The 16,486-nt window shown below is 41.3% G+C and overlaps 1 protein-coding gene across 1 annotated transcript in view; it reads right to left on the bottom strand.

Annotated features, from left to right (window-relative positions):
* card11 (caspase recruitment domain family member 11) overlaps positions 1–16,486 on the bottom strand; it is a 719,724-nt gene that overhangs the window by 51,656 nt on the left and 651,582 nt on the right. Inside the window, exon 23 of the mRNA XM_031893621.1 lies at positions 139–254. Coding sequence (XP_031749481.1) covers positions 139–254 — 116 coding nt within the window. The remainder of the gene's footprint in view (positions 1–138; positions 255–16,486) is intronic.

Here is a 16,486-nt window from a genome sequence, read left to right as displayed (position 1 = left end):
CTCCACTATAGGGCGAAGAAGTGTGGAAAGTTTAGGTGTTGTACCCCTAAAACTGTAGGAGAAGTAGCATTTAGAAAATGGGGGGGCACTAAGAATAATAATAATAATAAGAAGAAAAAGGAACTAAAATAACATTACCTGATCTTTTTGATGTTCTTCTCAGAAATTTTAATAAAAATGATGATGGGGAAGAGCCTTGTTTTGATTAGGTCCTTTGAGGAACACAGCTCAACATCCAGTAAACAATGTTTATTCTGAAACAAGAAAATATAGAGAGATTGTCTCAAGCTGTGCAGCCATTTTATTTTACATCATATTTACATTCATTACATATTAAAGCAAAGTAGCAGGTTCTCTTGCATAAACAAATGTTCCTGAGGTGCCAGGGTGAAGGTAACTATGCCTTAACCCGTGCCAGCAGAATTTCACATTTTGGTTCCCCTCAGTGCTGGACATTTTGTAAACATTCTGTGCTCTCTCATTTAAGGGACATTTACTGGGGGGCGTGGGGGGGTTAGTTTAGGTAGGAAAACTACCTGTGGTGTATATCATTTTTTATTCAGGAGATCCTGAGCTTTCCAAATGTGTTTTTGTGCATTTCCACCTCTGGAACAAGATTCAGAGCTCTAAATTAAAAAAAAAACAAAAATTTATATTTTTCATGATATAGGGATTTATATCCAGTGTCGGACTGGCCCACCAGGATACCAGGAAAACTCCTGGTGGGCACAAGTGTCCCCTTTTTTTCTAACTATTTGGCCACTTGCATGGCCATTCCCTATTTCTGTATGGGAAAAAGAGATGAAAGGATAGAGAAAAGAAACTTGGATAATAAAGAGGTTGAGGGAGGAGAGAAGGAATAATAGTTTAGAAGGTGGGCCTATGGTCCAAGGTTTCTGGTGGGTCCCTGGCATCTCAGTCCGACACTGTTTATACCAAAAACATATTTTATTTTATGGACACCAATTCAACTGATTCGGAAAGCCTCATGTCTCCTGAACTTGCCAATACTTGATATGTATAGTTTTAAGAAGATTCCGGCTTCTATTGATCAAAAACTCCCAGCAGTAAATTACCAAATTTTGAAAGCATTACAGCAGAATACAGCATACATTAGATTCCAAAGACAAAAATCCTGGAACATTAGTTTTACCCCAAACCATATATTTTTGAAAAGTACACATTCTACCGAATGAGAAATGGGTAACCATGTCTTTGAATCCTAAGTACCAAACAGCAATTCTTTTCTGAAGTTAGCAGTTTCTATAAAAAAAATATGAAAATTCTAAAAAATCGCCTCAAAGCTTCCAATTTCAAGCATCATATCTCTCACATTACATCAGGTACCAAGACAAAACATCCTAAATATGAAAGCCAAGGGTCCACTAAACAGGATAACCAAAGTATCTGGCATTTAGAGACCCCAAAATAAAGTAAGTACATGCAAATTGCCCTGGAGGTCTTTATAGCTACTGAAATTTCAACACATTTACTGCATTTTTTCTGGAAATGCAGTAAAAAAAGTACACATTCTAGTGAATTCAAAATGGGCACCCAAGTCTTTCTACTTCAAACTACAAAGTAGCAATGATTTCCAGAAATTGTCAGTTTTGATGAAATAACTGAAAATCTCATTAAAGCTTCCAATTTCAAGCACCTTATCTCCCACCTAACATTAGGTACCAAGAAACAAAATCCTAAATATGAAAGTCAAGGGTCCACTGAACAGTGTGATGCCCATTGTGCGTAGGATCACCAAAGTATCTGGCATTTAGACACCCCAAAATGAAATTACTGCATACATATTTCATTGCATACAAATCGGGCAGTGTATTTTTTTTGGTAGTAGTAATGAGTGTGACCCCTGAAAACCACATATTTTCAGAAAATACATATTCTGCTGAATGTATAATGGGTAAATATGTCTTTGTACATAAAACATTTTAAATATGAATAACACGGGCCTAGTGAACAGTTTGATGCCCAATATGCATAGATTTACCAAACTATGTGGCATACAGAGGCACCCAAATGAAAAGTGCATTTGAATTTTCAGGTCTAACGTTCTGGCTGGTGTAATTTTACCACCTGGTATGTGTATTATGTGTCATAAGACCCCCTAACAGTATGGAGACCCTAGAAAACCATATATTTTCCAAAAGTACACATTCTGGCAAAAAAAAAAAAATGGGTAAATATATCTTTCTACTGTAAACTACCAAACTACAATGCTATGCTAAACATAACAGATTTTTTTTAAAATTTCTTAAAATTGTCACAAAGCTTGCTTTTTACCTGATTATATACACCACATTTTGTAACGTATCAACATAAAACATTCTAAATATGAACATCAGGGGTATACTGAACCGTTTGATGCCCAATATGCATAGATTTACTAAACTATGTGGTGTATAGAGGCACCCAAATCGATATATAGCAGATAAAATTTCCATGGGCAAAGACAAGTAACAAAGAACAATGCATAGTAACATAGTAACATACTGTAGTATCATTGTAAGATGGGTTGAAAAAAGACATACGTCCATCACGTTCAACCATAATGCCTATATATAACCTGCCTAACTACTAGTTGATCCAGAGGAAGGCATAAAACCCCATCTGAAGCCTCTCTAATTTGCCGCAGAGGGGAGATAATTCCTTCCTGACTCCAAGATGGCAATCGGAACAGTCCCTGGATCAACTTGTACTAAGAGCTATCTCCCATAACCCTGTATTCCCTCACTTGCTAACAATCCATCCAGCCCCTTCTTAAAGTTATATAATGTATCAGCCAGCACAACTGATTCGGGGAGGGAATTTCACAGCTCTCACAGTAAAAAATCCTTTCCGAATATTTAAATGGAACCTCCCTTCTTCTAAACGGAGTGGGTGCCCTTGTGTCCGTTGGAAGGACCTACTGGTAAATAAAACATTAGAAAGGTTATATGATCCCCTTATATATTTATACATAGTTATCATGTCACCTCTTAAGTGCCTCTTCTCCAGTTTAAACAGACCCAACTTGGCCAGTCTTTCTTCATAACTGAGACTTTCCATACCTTTACCGACTTAGTTGCCCTTCTCTGGACCCTCTCTAACTCAATCATGTCCCGTTTGAGCACTGGAGACCAGAACTGGACAGCATATTCTAGATGGGGCCTTACCAGTGCTCTGTAAAGGGGAAGAATAACCCCCTCCTCTCGTGAAGCTATACCCCTTTTAATACAGCTCAAAACCTTGTTTGCCCTTGCAGCTGCTGCCTGGCATTGCTTGCTACAGCCAAGTTTATTATCTACAAGGACTCCAAGGTCCTTCTCCATTAGGGATTTGCCTAGTGCAGTCCCATTAAGGGTATAACTGGCTTGCATATTTTTACATCCCAGGTGCATGACCTTACATTTATCCACATTAAATCTCATCTGCCACTTAGCCGCCCAGATTGCCAGTTGGTCAAGATCCTGTTGCAAGGATGCCACATCCTGGATAGAATTGACTGGTCTGCAGAGTTTTGTGTCACCTGCAAACACTGATACATTGCTTATAATACCCATCCCTAAGTCATTTATGAACAAATTAAACAAAAGTGGACCCAGTACCAAGTACCCAGGGACCCCACTGAGAACCTTATTCCAAGTAGAGAATGTACCATTAACAACCACCCTCTGTACCCGATCCAGTAGCCAGTTTTCTATCCATGTGCAAACAACTTCACTAAGACCAATAGACCTTAGTTTAGAGGAAGCAGTAATTTGTGGGGAACGGTATCAAATGCTTTGGCAAAATCCAAATAGATTATATCTACTGCATCCCCACTGTCCAGCTTCTTACTTACCTCATCATAAAAAGCAATTAAAAATTGGTCTGACATGACCTGTCCTTCATAAAGCCATGCTGATTACTGCTCAATGGCATTCTCCAGTACATAATTTTGTATGTGATCCCTTAACAAGCTTTCAAATAACTTGCCCACCACGGATGTCAAACTTACAGGCCTATAATTGCCAGGCTGAGATCTTACTCCCTTTTTAAATATAGGAATGACATTCGCTTTCTTCCAATCCCTAGGTACCATACCTGATGAAAGCGAGTCTGAGAATAAAACAGCAATCCGGAAGGCAAAGATAGAAAATGAGGAGCGCATCGTGGCCGAGGCCAAGACTAACCCCAAAAAGTTTTTTAAGTATATTAATAGTAAAAAGATGCAGGTTGAGGGTGTGGCCCCATTGAGTTATAATAACAATATGGTTACAGCGGATACAGAAAAGGCAGATGTGCTTAACCAGTTCTTTTCTTCTGTGTATACAGTAGAGGAGCCAGTGGGCCAAGTCCCACCCAATAGCTGCACTGTTGCCTCAGCTCCAACTACACAGTGGTTGGCACAGGATATGGTGCTTAAAGGGTTACACACGATAAATGTAAACAAGGCACCTGGGCCAGATGGAATACACCCTCGGGTACTGAGAGAGCTAGGGGCAGAATTACAGTGGCCCTTGTTTCTGATATTCTCAGACTCTCTTTCATCAGGTATGGTACCTAGGGATTGGAAGAAGGCGAATGTCATTCCCATATTTAAAAAGGGAGTAAGATCTCAGCCTGGCAATTATAGGCCTGCAAGTTTGACATCCGTGGTGGGCAAGTTATTTGAAGGCTTGTTAAGGGATCACATTCAAAATTATGTAGTGGAGAATGCCATTATGAGCAGTAATCAGCATGGCTTTATGAAGGACAGGTCATGTCAGACCAATTTAATTGCTTTTTATGATGAGGCAAGTAAGAAGCTGGACAGTGGGGATGCAGTAGATTTAATCTATTTGGATTTTGCCAAAGCATTTGATACCGTTCCCCACAAACGACTGCTTTCTAAGCTAAGGTCTATTGGTCTTAGTGAAGTCGTTTGCACATGGATAGAAAACTGGCTACAGGATCGGGTACAGAGGGTGGTTGTTAATGGTACATTCTCTACTTGGAGTAAGGTTCTCAGTGGGGTCCCTCAGGGTTCTGTACTGGGTCCACTTTTGTTTAATTTGTTCATAAATGACTTAGGGGTGGGTATTATGAGTAATGTATCAGTGTTTGCAGATGACACAAAACTCTGCAGACCAGTCAATTCTATCCAGGATGTGACATCCCTGCAGCAGGATCGTGACCAACTGGCAATCTGGGCAGCTAAGTGGCAGATGAGATTTAATGTGGATAAATGTAAGGTCATGCACCTGGGATGTAAAAATATGCAAGCCCCGTATACCCTTAATGGGACTGCACTAGGCAAATCCCTAATGGAGAAGGACCTTGGAGTCCTTGTAGATAATAAACTTGGCTGTAGCAAGCAATGCCAGGCAGCAGCTGCAAGGGCAAACAAGGTTTTGAGCTGTATTAAAAGGGGTATAGATTCACGGGAGGAGGGGGTTATTCTTCCCCTTTACAGAGCGCTGGTAAGGCCCCATCTAGAATATGCTGTTCAGTTTTGGTCTCCAGTGCTCAAACGGGACATTATTGAGTTAGAGAGGGTCCAGAGAAGGGCAACTAAGCTGGTAAAGGGTATGGAAAGTCTCAGTTATGAAGAAAGACTGGCCAAGTTGGGTCTGTTTACACTGGAGAAGAGGCACTTAAGAGGTGACATGATAACTATGTATAAATATATAAAGGGATCATATAATAACCTTTCTAATGTTTTATTTACCAGTAGGTCCTTCCAACGGACACGAGGGCACCCACTTCGTTTAGAAGAAGGGAGGTTCCATTTAAACATTCGGAAAGGATTTTTTACAGTGAGAGCTGTGAAGTTCTGGAATTCCCTCCCCGAATCAGTCGTGCTGGCTGATACATTATATAACTTTAAGAAGGGGCTGGATGGATTCTTAGCAAGTGAGGGAATACAGGGTTATGGGAGATAGCTCTTAGTACTAGTTGATCCAGGGACTGGTCCGATTGCCATCTTGGAGTCAGGAAGGAAGGCAGGTTATATATAGGCATTATGGTTGAACTTGATGGACGTATGTCTTTTTTCAACCCAACTTACTATGTTACTATGTTACTAATATCAGAAACATGGGCCACTGTAATTCTGACCCTATCTCTCTCAGTACCCAAGGGTGTATTCCATCTGGCCCAGGTGCCTTGTTTACATTTATCTTGTGTAACCCTTTAAGCACCATATCCTGTGTCAACCACTGTGTAGTTTGAGCTGAGGCAACAGTGCAGCTATTGGGTGGGACTTGGCACTCTGGCTCCTCTACTGTATACACAGAAGAAAAGAACTGGTTAAGCACATCTGCCTTTTCTATATCCGCTATAACCATTTTGTTACTATAACTCAATGGGGCCACACCCTCAACCTGCATCTTTTTACTATTAATATACTTAAAAAAACTTTTTGGGGTTAGTCTTGGCCTCTGCTGCGATGCGCTCCTCATTTTCTATCTTTGCCTTCCGGATTGCTGTTTTACAACACTTGTTATAGTGTTTATATTCATTAAACACAGCTCCTGTCCCCTCTGACTTATATTTCTTAAAAGCTTTCCTTTTTTTACCTGTTAACTTCTTTACCTCAGTGTTAAGCCACATAGGGTGATTCTTAACACTTCTACTTTTTCTTATTAATGGAATAAATTGAGAACAGTAATGATTTAATATCATTTTAAATGACAACCATTTCTGTTCTCTGTTTTTTCCAGGAAACATAATGCCCCAATCTATGCACTGAAGCGCTGCCCTTAAGGAGCTAAAAATTTGCCTTCCTAAAATTCATTGTCTTTGTTGCCCCCGTGTAAATTTGTTTCCTGCACCAAACATCAAATGAAATAACATTATGATCACTATTACCCAGGGGTTCAACCACTTGCACATTTGCTATATGTTCTGGGTCATTAGAGAACACTAGATCCAATATAGCATGGTTCCTGGTTGGCTCCTCAACAACCTGTGACATAAAGTTGTCATGCAGCAAGTTTATAAACTTGTTCCCATTTACTGTCCTGGCAGTACTATGGCTCCAGTCAATATCTGGATAATTAAAATCCCCCATTATTATCACTTACCCCAAACTAGCAGCCTTTTCTATTTGCAACAGGAGCTGAGCCTCCTCCTCCTCACCCCTACAATTATTTTGGTAGATTCTTTACTATCTGTGAGAAGCTCAACCCATAAGGATTCAGCTCCCTCTGTTTTCCCCATCACTTTCTCTTTAATATTTGCTTTTAATTCTTGCTTAACAAACAGACACACTCCTCCTCCTTTTCTATTGCCCCTGTCCCTCCGAAACAATGTATAACCCCCAATATTAACTGCCCAGTCATGAGACTCATTCAACCAAGTTTCAGCAACACCAATCACATCATATTTCCGCTCCAATGCCAGTACCTCCAGCTCTCCCATTTTACCAGTCAGACTCCTTGCATTGGTAAACATACATTTAATACTGGTACCGGCGTGAGAATGACGTGTAAACAACTTATGGGCCTCCCTGCCATTATCAGTATCCCGAAGCAAGTCTCCTCCCCCATTTTTCCTTACTATGCCCACTACCTCATCAATCCTGTCTACCACAGAATTTCCTGCTGCACCCCCCCCCCACTCCTAGTTTAAAATCTCCTCCAACCCTCTAGCCATCTTTTCCCCCAAAGCAGCTGCCCCATCATCATTGAGGTGCAGCCCATCCCTGGCAAAGAGCCTGTAGCCAATTGAGAAATCAGCCCAGTTCTCGAGAAACCCAAAGCCCTCCTCCCTGCACCAATCTCTCAGCCACGCATTTATCTCCCTAATTTATCTCTCTTAACGTTGCTCTTGGCACAGGTAATATCTCTGAGAAAATTACCTTGGAAGTCCTGGCCCTCAACTTCTCGCCTAGCTTTTTAAAATCGTTCTTGAGGACTCCCCCCCCCCTAACTTTGTCATTGGTACCTATGTGTCTTCCCCAGCCCCTCCCAACAATTTGTCCACTCGTTCCACCACATGCCTAACCCTAGCACCAGGCAAGCAACACACAGTTCGGCATGTAGGGTCTTCGCAACAAATTACCCTATCCACCTTTCTAATAATTGAATCCCCTACAACTATAGCCTGCCTTCCCTTCCTAGCACTACTCCCCCCACCTGTATTAGAGGTGCCGGCTCCCAGGGTGCTCTGAGAGTCAGCCTGCTCCATACATGCTAGCTCAGAGCTGTCTTCCCCAGCATCTTCACCTAAAACAGCAAATCTGCTGGTTTGTACAAGCTGTGAACCAGCCCCCCTACCCTTGTGTCCCCTACTTCCCCTCTTAACTGCTACAAACCTGTCTCCCTCATTAACCTCCACTGTCCCTTCTCCACCCCCCACTACACCGGCCCCTGCCAGTGGTTGCTCAGTAAGCCTCCTGTTCTCCCCCATGTTTGCAGCTGCCCTCAGTGCTGCCAGTTCCCCCTTTAGATTCTGTACCTCAGATTCCAAGAGGAAAACCCACCTGCATCTCTCACAAGTAAATGCTGCATGGAACTGCTGCTCCAGGACCACATACATGCGACAAGATGCACACTGAGTAACACCAGCAATCATACTGCAGCTCATTCTGCCACTGGGTACTTACAGTCTCCAGAGTGCAATCCCTTTATAGTGCCTTTTTAGTTTCAAACGCCTTTTTGTTTTGAACACCTGCTAAACACCTAATTCACATGCAACACTTAGATAATGCGAAATGCAATAAAAAAACTAAAATCCAAAAAAAACACTAAAATCAATAGGGTTTTTTTTGCCTAGTGTAATCTGCAGTCAGAATCATTTTGAGTATTTTGGCTTGGGCAAATTGGTTTTACAGACAAAATCAAGCGAACAACACCTATGCAGAACTGGTCTCCTGCCTCCCCCACAGCACAACGTAGAATCTACATTCTGTTGCACTTCAATACTTTTATCTACAGAACATAGATTTGATGTTGGTTGGCACTTAAAGGGTTAAAGGAATACTGTCACAGGAAAACAAGTTTTTTTTTTCAAAAACATCAGTTACTAGCACTTTTCCAGCAGAATCTGTTTTTAAAAGAGCAAACAGATTTTTTAATACTCCGTTTTGGAATCTGATATGGGGCCAGCCATTTCCTTACTTTTCCAGGTGTGCACAGCCATATGACTTGTTCTCTGATAAACTCAGTACTGCTGTACTGAAATTGGTGCACAAGCACACCGCTGCAAATTAAACTCCAAAACCTCTCTGAGCATCACATCTGTTTTAGATAGATAGATAGATAGATAGATAGATAATGTGGTTTATACCTGTAAAAGAGCACAGTTAGTGCTTGAAACGTTGGATCAATAAACACTTTTTGCCTTTTTTTGAAGTCCCTGTGTGTGCGGCATTCTGTTCTTTTTTTACAATTCTAGCCAGCACGAAAGGCAGTTGTTTGTAGGGTGTGCTCCTTTTTCTCTTTTACATATAGATAAGTATATATGTAAAGTGGGGCCCGATAATTTAGAGAAGTCTATAATAGGAGAATTAATTACAGAGCTAATGTAGTCAACCCAGTTTTGAGATTAATCTGATTTTAACAATCCACATGATTTAGCTGAGGCAGGCTCACTTCAACTGTTCAATCTCCCTATGGGCCATCAGCTTAAAACTAAGAGTAAATTCATGCCACATGCCCACATGCTCCCCTATGTGGGAGATGAGATGCTTGAAATTTGAAGCAAATTTTAGGTATTTCATCAAAACTGCCTATTTTGGAAACACATTGTAACTCCATAAGTTTGGAATAGAAAGACAAGGGTGCCAATTTTTGATTCGCCTGAATCTGTACTTCTGTTACAGTTATATCTTACATTTCTTACATTTCAACTATCATAGGATTAACTTGAGTGCACATTAAAAAAAGCACACAGCTCATCAATGTTTATTGTGCCTACATCTCTACTGCAGCATACAAGGCTGAATGAGGTTACAGATCCTCTGCCGGAAGGGAGCTCCTGTGCCGTTATGTTCTGTACTCTGTACAGCTGTGTCCTGGGTAGGAGAAAGTCCCAGTAGAGCTGCACAAGGATTGGATGGGTGAAGTTTGAACTTCCCCTCAAGCTCATCCAATCCCTGTGCGGCTCTATCGGGACTTTTCCCTACACAGTACAGAAAGCTGTGTAGATTACAGAACATGCCTACACCTGATCTCCCCCTCTCTCATCAGATCTGCAGCCCACTGACAGCAAGGGAAACCTGGCCCCCCTAACCAGGTCTGAGACTGCCCCCTCTCCATGGCAGCCCAACATTGGGATAACAACTCAACATTTAAGAGAAAACATGCGAGTACCATTAAAAATGCAAATAAATATCTGAAATCTAACAAAATACTAACCACAATGGCAAATAATTTTTTAAAGTTCCATTATGGAAATTCAAAGGAACTTAAATTTAAGAGGGGTTAAAATAGCCATATTAGGTATACGAGGGGGGTAAGATAAATGAGGGCTTTTGAAGAGATAAAGCAGATGAATCTTCCTCCTAAATTCGTTATCCCCTAGTGGTATGAATGAGAACATCGACTATTGAATGTTCTTGAGATCCTGAAGGCAAGCTTAGTAAGGAATTAGTTTACCTGGGAAGATGTTTAATTTTCCAATTTACATCTCCAGGAAACTGTTTTCCTTCCTTGTCTGGCCACTCATCCTAATGAGCACAAGATAAGATTTGTTTTTTTATTATAAAGGTGCATAATACCAAACAAAACAAACCCCCCCCCCAAAAATACTTTTTATGACTTATTAGTTATAGTGACTGTCACATTTTGCTTCGCCGAAAAATTTGCAACCTGTGAGACAATCCACGAAATGCTAAAAAAATTAGTGAAACGCAACTTTTTTGATGCGTGAAACATTTTTTCGATGCACGCAACATTTTTTTTAATGCGGCCTATGTAAATAGTAAGTTAGGTTGAAAAAAGGCGTACGTCTTCTAAACAGAATGGTGTCAGTTGGAAGGACCTACTGGTAAATAAAGCATTAGAGAGGTTATTATATGATCCCCTTATATATTTATACATACAACTGTAGTTATCATGTCACCTCTTAAGTGCCTCTTCTCCAGGGTAAACAAACCTAACTTGGACAGTCTTTCTTCATAACTGAAACATTTTATACCCTTTTCCAGCTTAGTTGCCCTTCTCTGGACCCTCTCTAATTCAATAATGTCCTGTTTGAGCACTGGAGACCAAAACTGAACAGCATATTCTAGATGGGGCCTTACCAGCACTCTGCAAATGGAAAGAATAACACCCTCCTCCCGTGAATCTATGCCCCTTTTAATACAGCTCAAAACCTTGTTTGCCCTTGCAGCTGCTGCCTGGCATTGCTTGCAACAGCCAAGTTTATTATCTACAAGGACTGCATCTGTCATTCTCCATAATGGATTTGCCTAGTGCAGTCCCATTAAGTGACTTGCATATTTTTACATCCCAGATGCATGACCTTACATTTATAAACATTAAATCTCATCTGCCACTTAGCTGCACAGATTGCCAATTTGTCAAGATCTTGCTGCAAGGATGCCACATCCTGGATAGAACTGACTGGGCTGCAGAGTTTTGTGTCATCTGCAAACACTGATCCATTACTTATAATACCCTCCCTTAAGTCATTTATAAACAAGTTAAACAAAAGTGGACCCAGTACAGAACCCAGAGGGACCCCAAGTAGAGAATGCACCATTAACAACCACCCTCTGTACCCGATCCTGTAGCCATTTTTCTATCCATGTGCAAATGACTTCACTAAGACTAACAGACTTTAGTTTAGAAAGCAGTCATTTGTGGGGAACGGTATCACATTCTTTGGCAAAATCCAAATACATCACATCTACTGAACCCCACTATCCATCTACTTACTAACCTCATCATAAAAAGCAATTAAATTGGTCTGACATGACCTGTCCTTTATGAAGCCATGCTGATTACTGCTCACAATGTCATTCTCCAGTACTTAATGTATGTGATCCCTTAACAAGCCTTCAAATAATTTGCCCACCAAGGATGTCAAACTTACTGGACTATAATTGTCAGGTTGAGATCTTACTCCCTTAAAAAATATAGGAATGACATTAGCCTTCTTCCAATCCATAGCAGATGAAAGTGATTCTGAGAATATCAGAAACAGAGGCCACTGTAAAACTGACCCTAGCTCTCTCAGTACCTGATGGTGTATTCCATCTGACCCTGGTGCCTTGTTCACATTAATTTTATGTAAACCTTTAAAGCACCATATCCTGGGTCAATCACTGACTAGTTCAAGCTGAGGCAACAGTGCAGCTATTGGGTGGGACTTGGCACTCTGACTCCTCATCTCTATACAAGAAAAGAACTGGTTAAGCACACCTGCCTTTTCTGTATCCGCTGTAACCATATTATAACAGGTATGGGACCCATTATCCAGAATGCTCGGGACCTGGGGTTTTCCGAATAAGGGCTCTTTCTGTAATTCTGATCTCCTACCTTAAGTCTACTAAGTAGGAAACAGCAGGAACTAGGAGGCGAAACCGAAGTTGGGCACTGAAAATAACCACAGGCACCTTTAAATATTTGAATTTTGTGCCAGCGCGATGACGTATGCTAAAAAACCTCCTCCAGCATCTCAGGGAGCAAGAGACTAAACAAGATCAAATTGTCCAATGTCTCCAGGGCTTGGCTGTTAGGTTGGATGCTCTCCAACAGCAACCTGCTGCTGATGACCCAGCTCCTGCTCCGCTCTCTGTGGGAATTCCCCTTGTAGAGCCTAAGATACCTTTCCCCCGAGAAGTTCTCTGGGGATCGGAGTAAATTTTTTGCTTTCAAGGAAGCATGCAAACTTTATCTTAGTTTTTTGCCTCGCTCTTTTCCCACTTTTCCGTGCCCTCAAACAAGGCAGGCAAGTCGCCTGCCTTGTTTGAGGGCACGGATGGCCGAATCGGCAGAGGCCGCCCAATCGGGGTGATCATAAATAATAGCCATGGCTTTAAAAAAGGCCTCAAGAGAGTATTGAGCTGGGTCAGTACTCGTTGAGGAGTATTGTACAGAGTTTCATCGCTGGGCAGTAGAAACGGGTTGGAATGATTCGGCTCTTCGTAGTCAGTTCCAAGCTGGTCTGTCTGATGCTATTAAAGACAGTCTCATTAATTACCCTGCTCCTTCATCCCTTAATGCGTTAATGTCCCTCTCCATTCAAATAGATAGGAGACTTAGAGAGAGGCGTCAGGAAAGATCAGCCTCCTCTACAACCCACTCTCTATCTCTGGTATCTGAACCCATACAAAACATTGCTACTCCTTTGTCTGTGGAGGAACTTATGCAGTTGGGTTCTACTCGTTTGTCTTTGGAAGAAAGACTCCGTAGATACTAATGGGTTATGCATGTACTGTGGCGAGGGAGGGCATTTCCGTAAAGATTGTCCAAAGAGGCCGGGAAACTGCAAAGCCTAAGCAAGTCTGGGGAGTCTTGTTTGGGTAATGCAGTTTCTACTCCCCAATGTGTTTCCTCTAAAATCTTCATTTCTGTGCTCCTCGGTACGGTATGGTAATGTTAAGATTCCGGCCTTTTTGGATTCTGGAGCGGCTGAGAATTTTTTAGCTGTTAATTTTGTCCAAAAGCTGGGTATTCCTTGTACCACTGTAATCCCTCCAGTCAGGTTACTGGCTATTGATGAGAGTCCGCTTGGGTGTGGGTTTGTATCTTCCAGATCTCAGGATTTAGTCATGTCCATTGAGGGTTCTCACAGAGAACAGCTATTTTTCTTTTTGATCAATTGTCCTGATACTCCTGTGACCCTAGGTCTTCCATGGTTACAAAAACACAACCCGCAGATTGATTGGGTCTCTAGTAAGATTCTTCGTTGGGGAGTACACTGTGAGGGGTCATGTTCTAAAGGGTCTGTTTTCATTGCTACAACCTCTCTAAAGGGTCTTCCAACCCAATATACAGCTTTTGCTGATGTTTTTTCAAAAAAAGAGGCTGAATCATTACCTGCACATAGACCCTATGACTGTACAATTGAATTGGTTTGTGGGGCTGTTTCTCCCAAGGGTAGAACCTATCCACTTTCTCTTCCTGAGACTCAAGCAATGGAAGAGTACATTAAGGAAAATTTGGAAAGGGGGTTATATAGTTATATAGTTATATAGTTACATAGGGTTGAAAAAAGACCAGTGTCCATCAAGTTCAACCCATCCAAGTAAACCCAGCACACCTAACCCACACCTACCAATCTATACACTCACATACATAAACTATAAATACAACCACTAGTACTAACTGTAGATATTAGTATCACAATAGCCTTGGATATTCTGATTGATCAAGAACTCATCCAGGCCCCTCTTAAAGGCATTAACAGAGTCTGCCATTACCACATCACTAGGAAGGGCATTCCACAACCTCACTGCCCTCACTGTGAAAAACCACCTACGCTGCTTCAAATGGAAGCTCCGTTCCTCTAATCTAAAGGGGTGACCTCTGGTGCGTTGATTGTTTTTATGGGAAAAAAACATCCCCCAACTGCCTATAATCCCCTCGACAGTCTCACCTCATAGTAGCGCTTTATAAATAAAGATATACATACATAGTTTAAATCTTCCATCCCCTTAACCAGTTTAGTTGCACGTCTCTGCACATTCTCCAGCTCATTAATATCCTTCTTAAGGACTGGAGCCCAAAACTGCACTGCATACTCAAGGTGAGGCCTTACCAGGGACCTATAAAGGGGCAAAATTATGTTCTCATCCCTTGAGTCAATGCCCTTTTTTATACAAGACAGCACTTTATTTGCTTTAGTAGCCACAGAATGACACTGCCTGGAATTAGACAACTTGTGATCTACAAAAACCCCTAGATCCTTCTCCATTAAGGAAACCCCCAACACACTACCATTCAGTAGATAGTTTGCGTTTATATTATTTCTACCAAAGTGCATAACTTTGCACTTATCAACATTGAACCTCATTTTCCAGTTTGCTGCCCAGTTATCTAATTTTGTCAAATCGCTCTGCAAAGTGGCAGCATCCTGCATGGAACTTATAGTTTTGCACAATTTTGTGTCATCAGCAAAAATAGAAACAGAACTGTCTATGCCCACCTCCAGGTCATTAATAAACAAGTTAAAAAGCAAAGGCCCAAGGACTGACCCCTGCGGTACTCCACTAACCACACTGGTCCAATTAGAAAATGTTCCATTTACAACCACTCTTTGTAATCTATCCTTCAGGCAGTTCTCTATCCAATTACAAATATTATGTTCTAGGCCAATATTCCTTAATTTGATCATTAACCTTCTGTGAGGTACTGTATCAAACGCTTTAGCAAAGTCCAAGTAGATGACATCAACTGCCATTCCAGCATCAAGGTTCCTGCTCACCTCCTCATAAAAGGCGACTAAATTAGTCTGGCAAGATCTGTTACGCATAAAACCATGCTGGCACAAACTAATAGTATTGTGAACTGCAATGTATTCAAGTACCCTATCCCTTATTACCCCTTCCAAAAGTTTTCCTACTACTGATGTCAGACTAACAGGCCTATAGTTTTCAGGCTGAGAACGGGATCCCTTTTTAAATAACGGCACCACATTAGCAATCCGCCAGTCTCTCGGCACCATTCCAGACCTCAATGAATCCTGAAAAATTAAGTGAAGAGGTTTGGCAATCACAGCGCTCAGCTCATTTAATACCCTGGGATGAATCCCATCCGGCCCTGGACCTTTGTTTACCTTTACATGTTCAAGTCTCTTTTGAATTTCCTCCTGAGTGACCCATGCGTCAGTAGCTAAATTACTAGAACTGGGCATATTACAAGGGAAGCCTTCATTATCTGGCTCCTCAGATGTATAGACGGGTTCATTAGACCATCCTCTTCCCCTGCAGGGGCAGGTTTTTTCTTTGTAAGTAAAAAGGATGGTGGTCTTAGGCCCTGTATCGATTATAGAAGTCTGAATTTTACTGTTAAAAATCGCTACCCCCTTCCCTTGATCTCAGAACTCTTTGACAGAGTCAAACTCAGACTCGATCTGAGGGGTGCTTATAATCTAATCCGGATTAAGGAAGGGGATGAGTGGAAAACAGCCTTTAATACTCGTGATGGGCATTATGAATATTTGGTAATGCCTTTTGGGTTATGTAACGCCCCTGCAGTTTTCCAAGAATTTGTAAATGATATTTTTCGTGATCTTCTTGGACGCTATGTGGTAGTATACCTAGATGACATTCTGATCTACTCCTCTAGTTTAGAAGATCATCACTGCCATGTTCAGGAAGTACTGCAGAGACTTAGGGGCTGATTTACTAAGACATGAATTCGAATTGGAAAAATTCCAATTGGAAAATGAACATTTTGCGACTTTTTCGTATTTTTTGCGATTTTTTTCGGCGCCTTTACGACTTTTCGGAAATTGTTGCGACTTTTTCGTTACCAATACGATTTTCACGAAAAAACGCAAGTTTTTCGTAGCCATTACGATTCGCTCGTATCTTGTCGCGACTTTTTCGTATTGAGCGCTCATAAGCGGCGGGCAA

The sequence above is a fragment of the Xenopus tropicalis genome, chromosome 9, assembly GCF_000004195.4.
Source record: "Xenopus tropicalis strain Nigerian chromosome 9, UCB_Xtro_10.0, whole genome shotgun sequence".
NCBI classification, from domain to species: Eukaryota; Metazoa; Chordata; class Amphibia; order Anura; family Pipidae; genus Xenopus; species Xenopus tropicalis.
The sequence above is the reverse complement of the archived record's forward strand: the minus strand, read 5'-3'. Positions and strand labels throughout refer to the sequence as shown.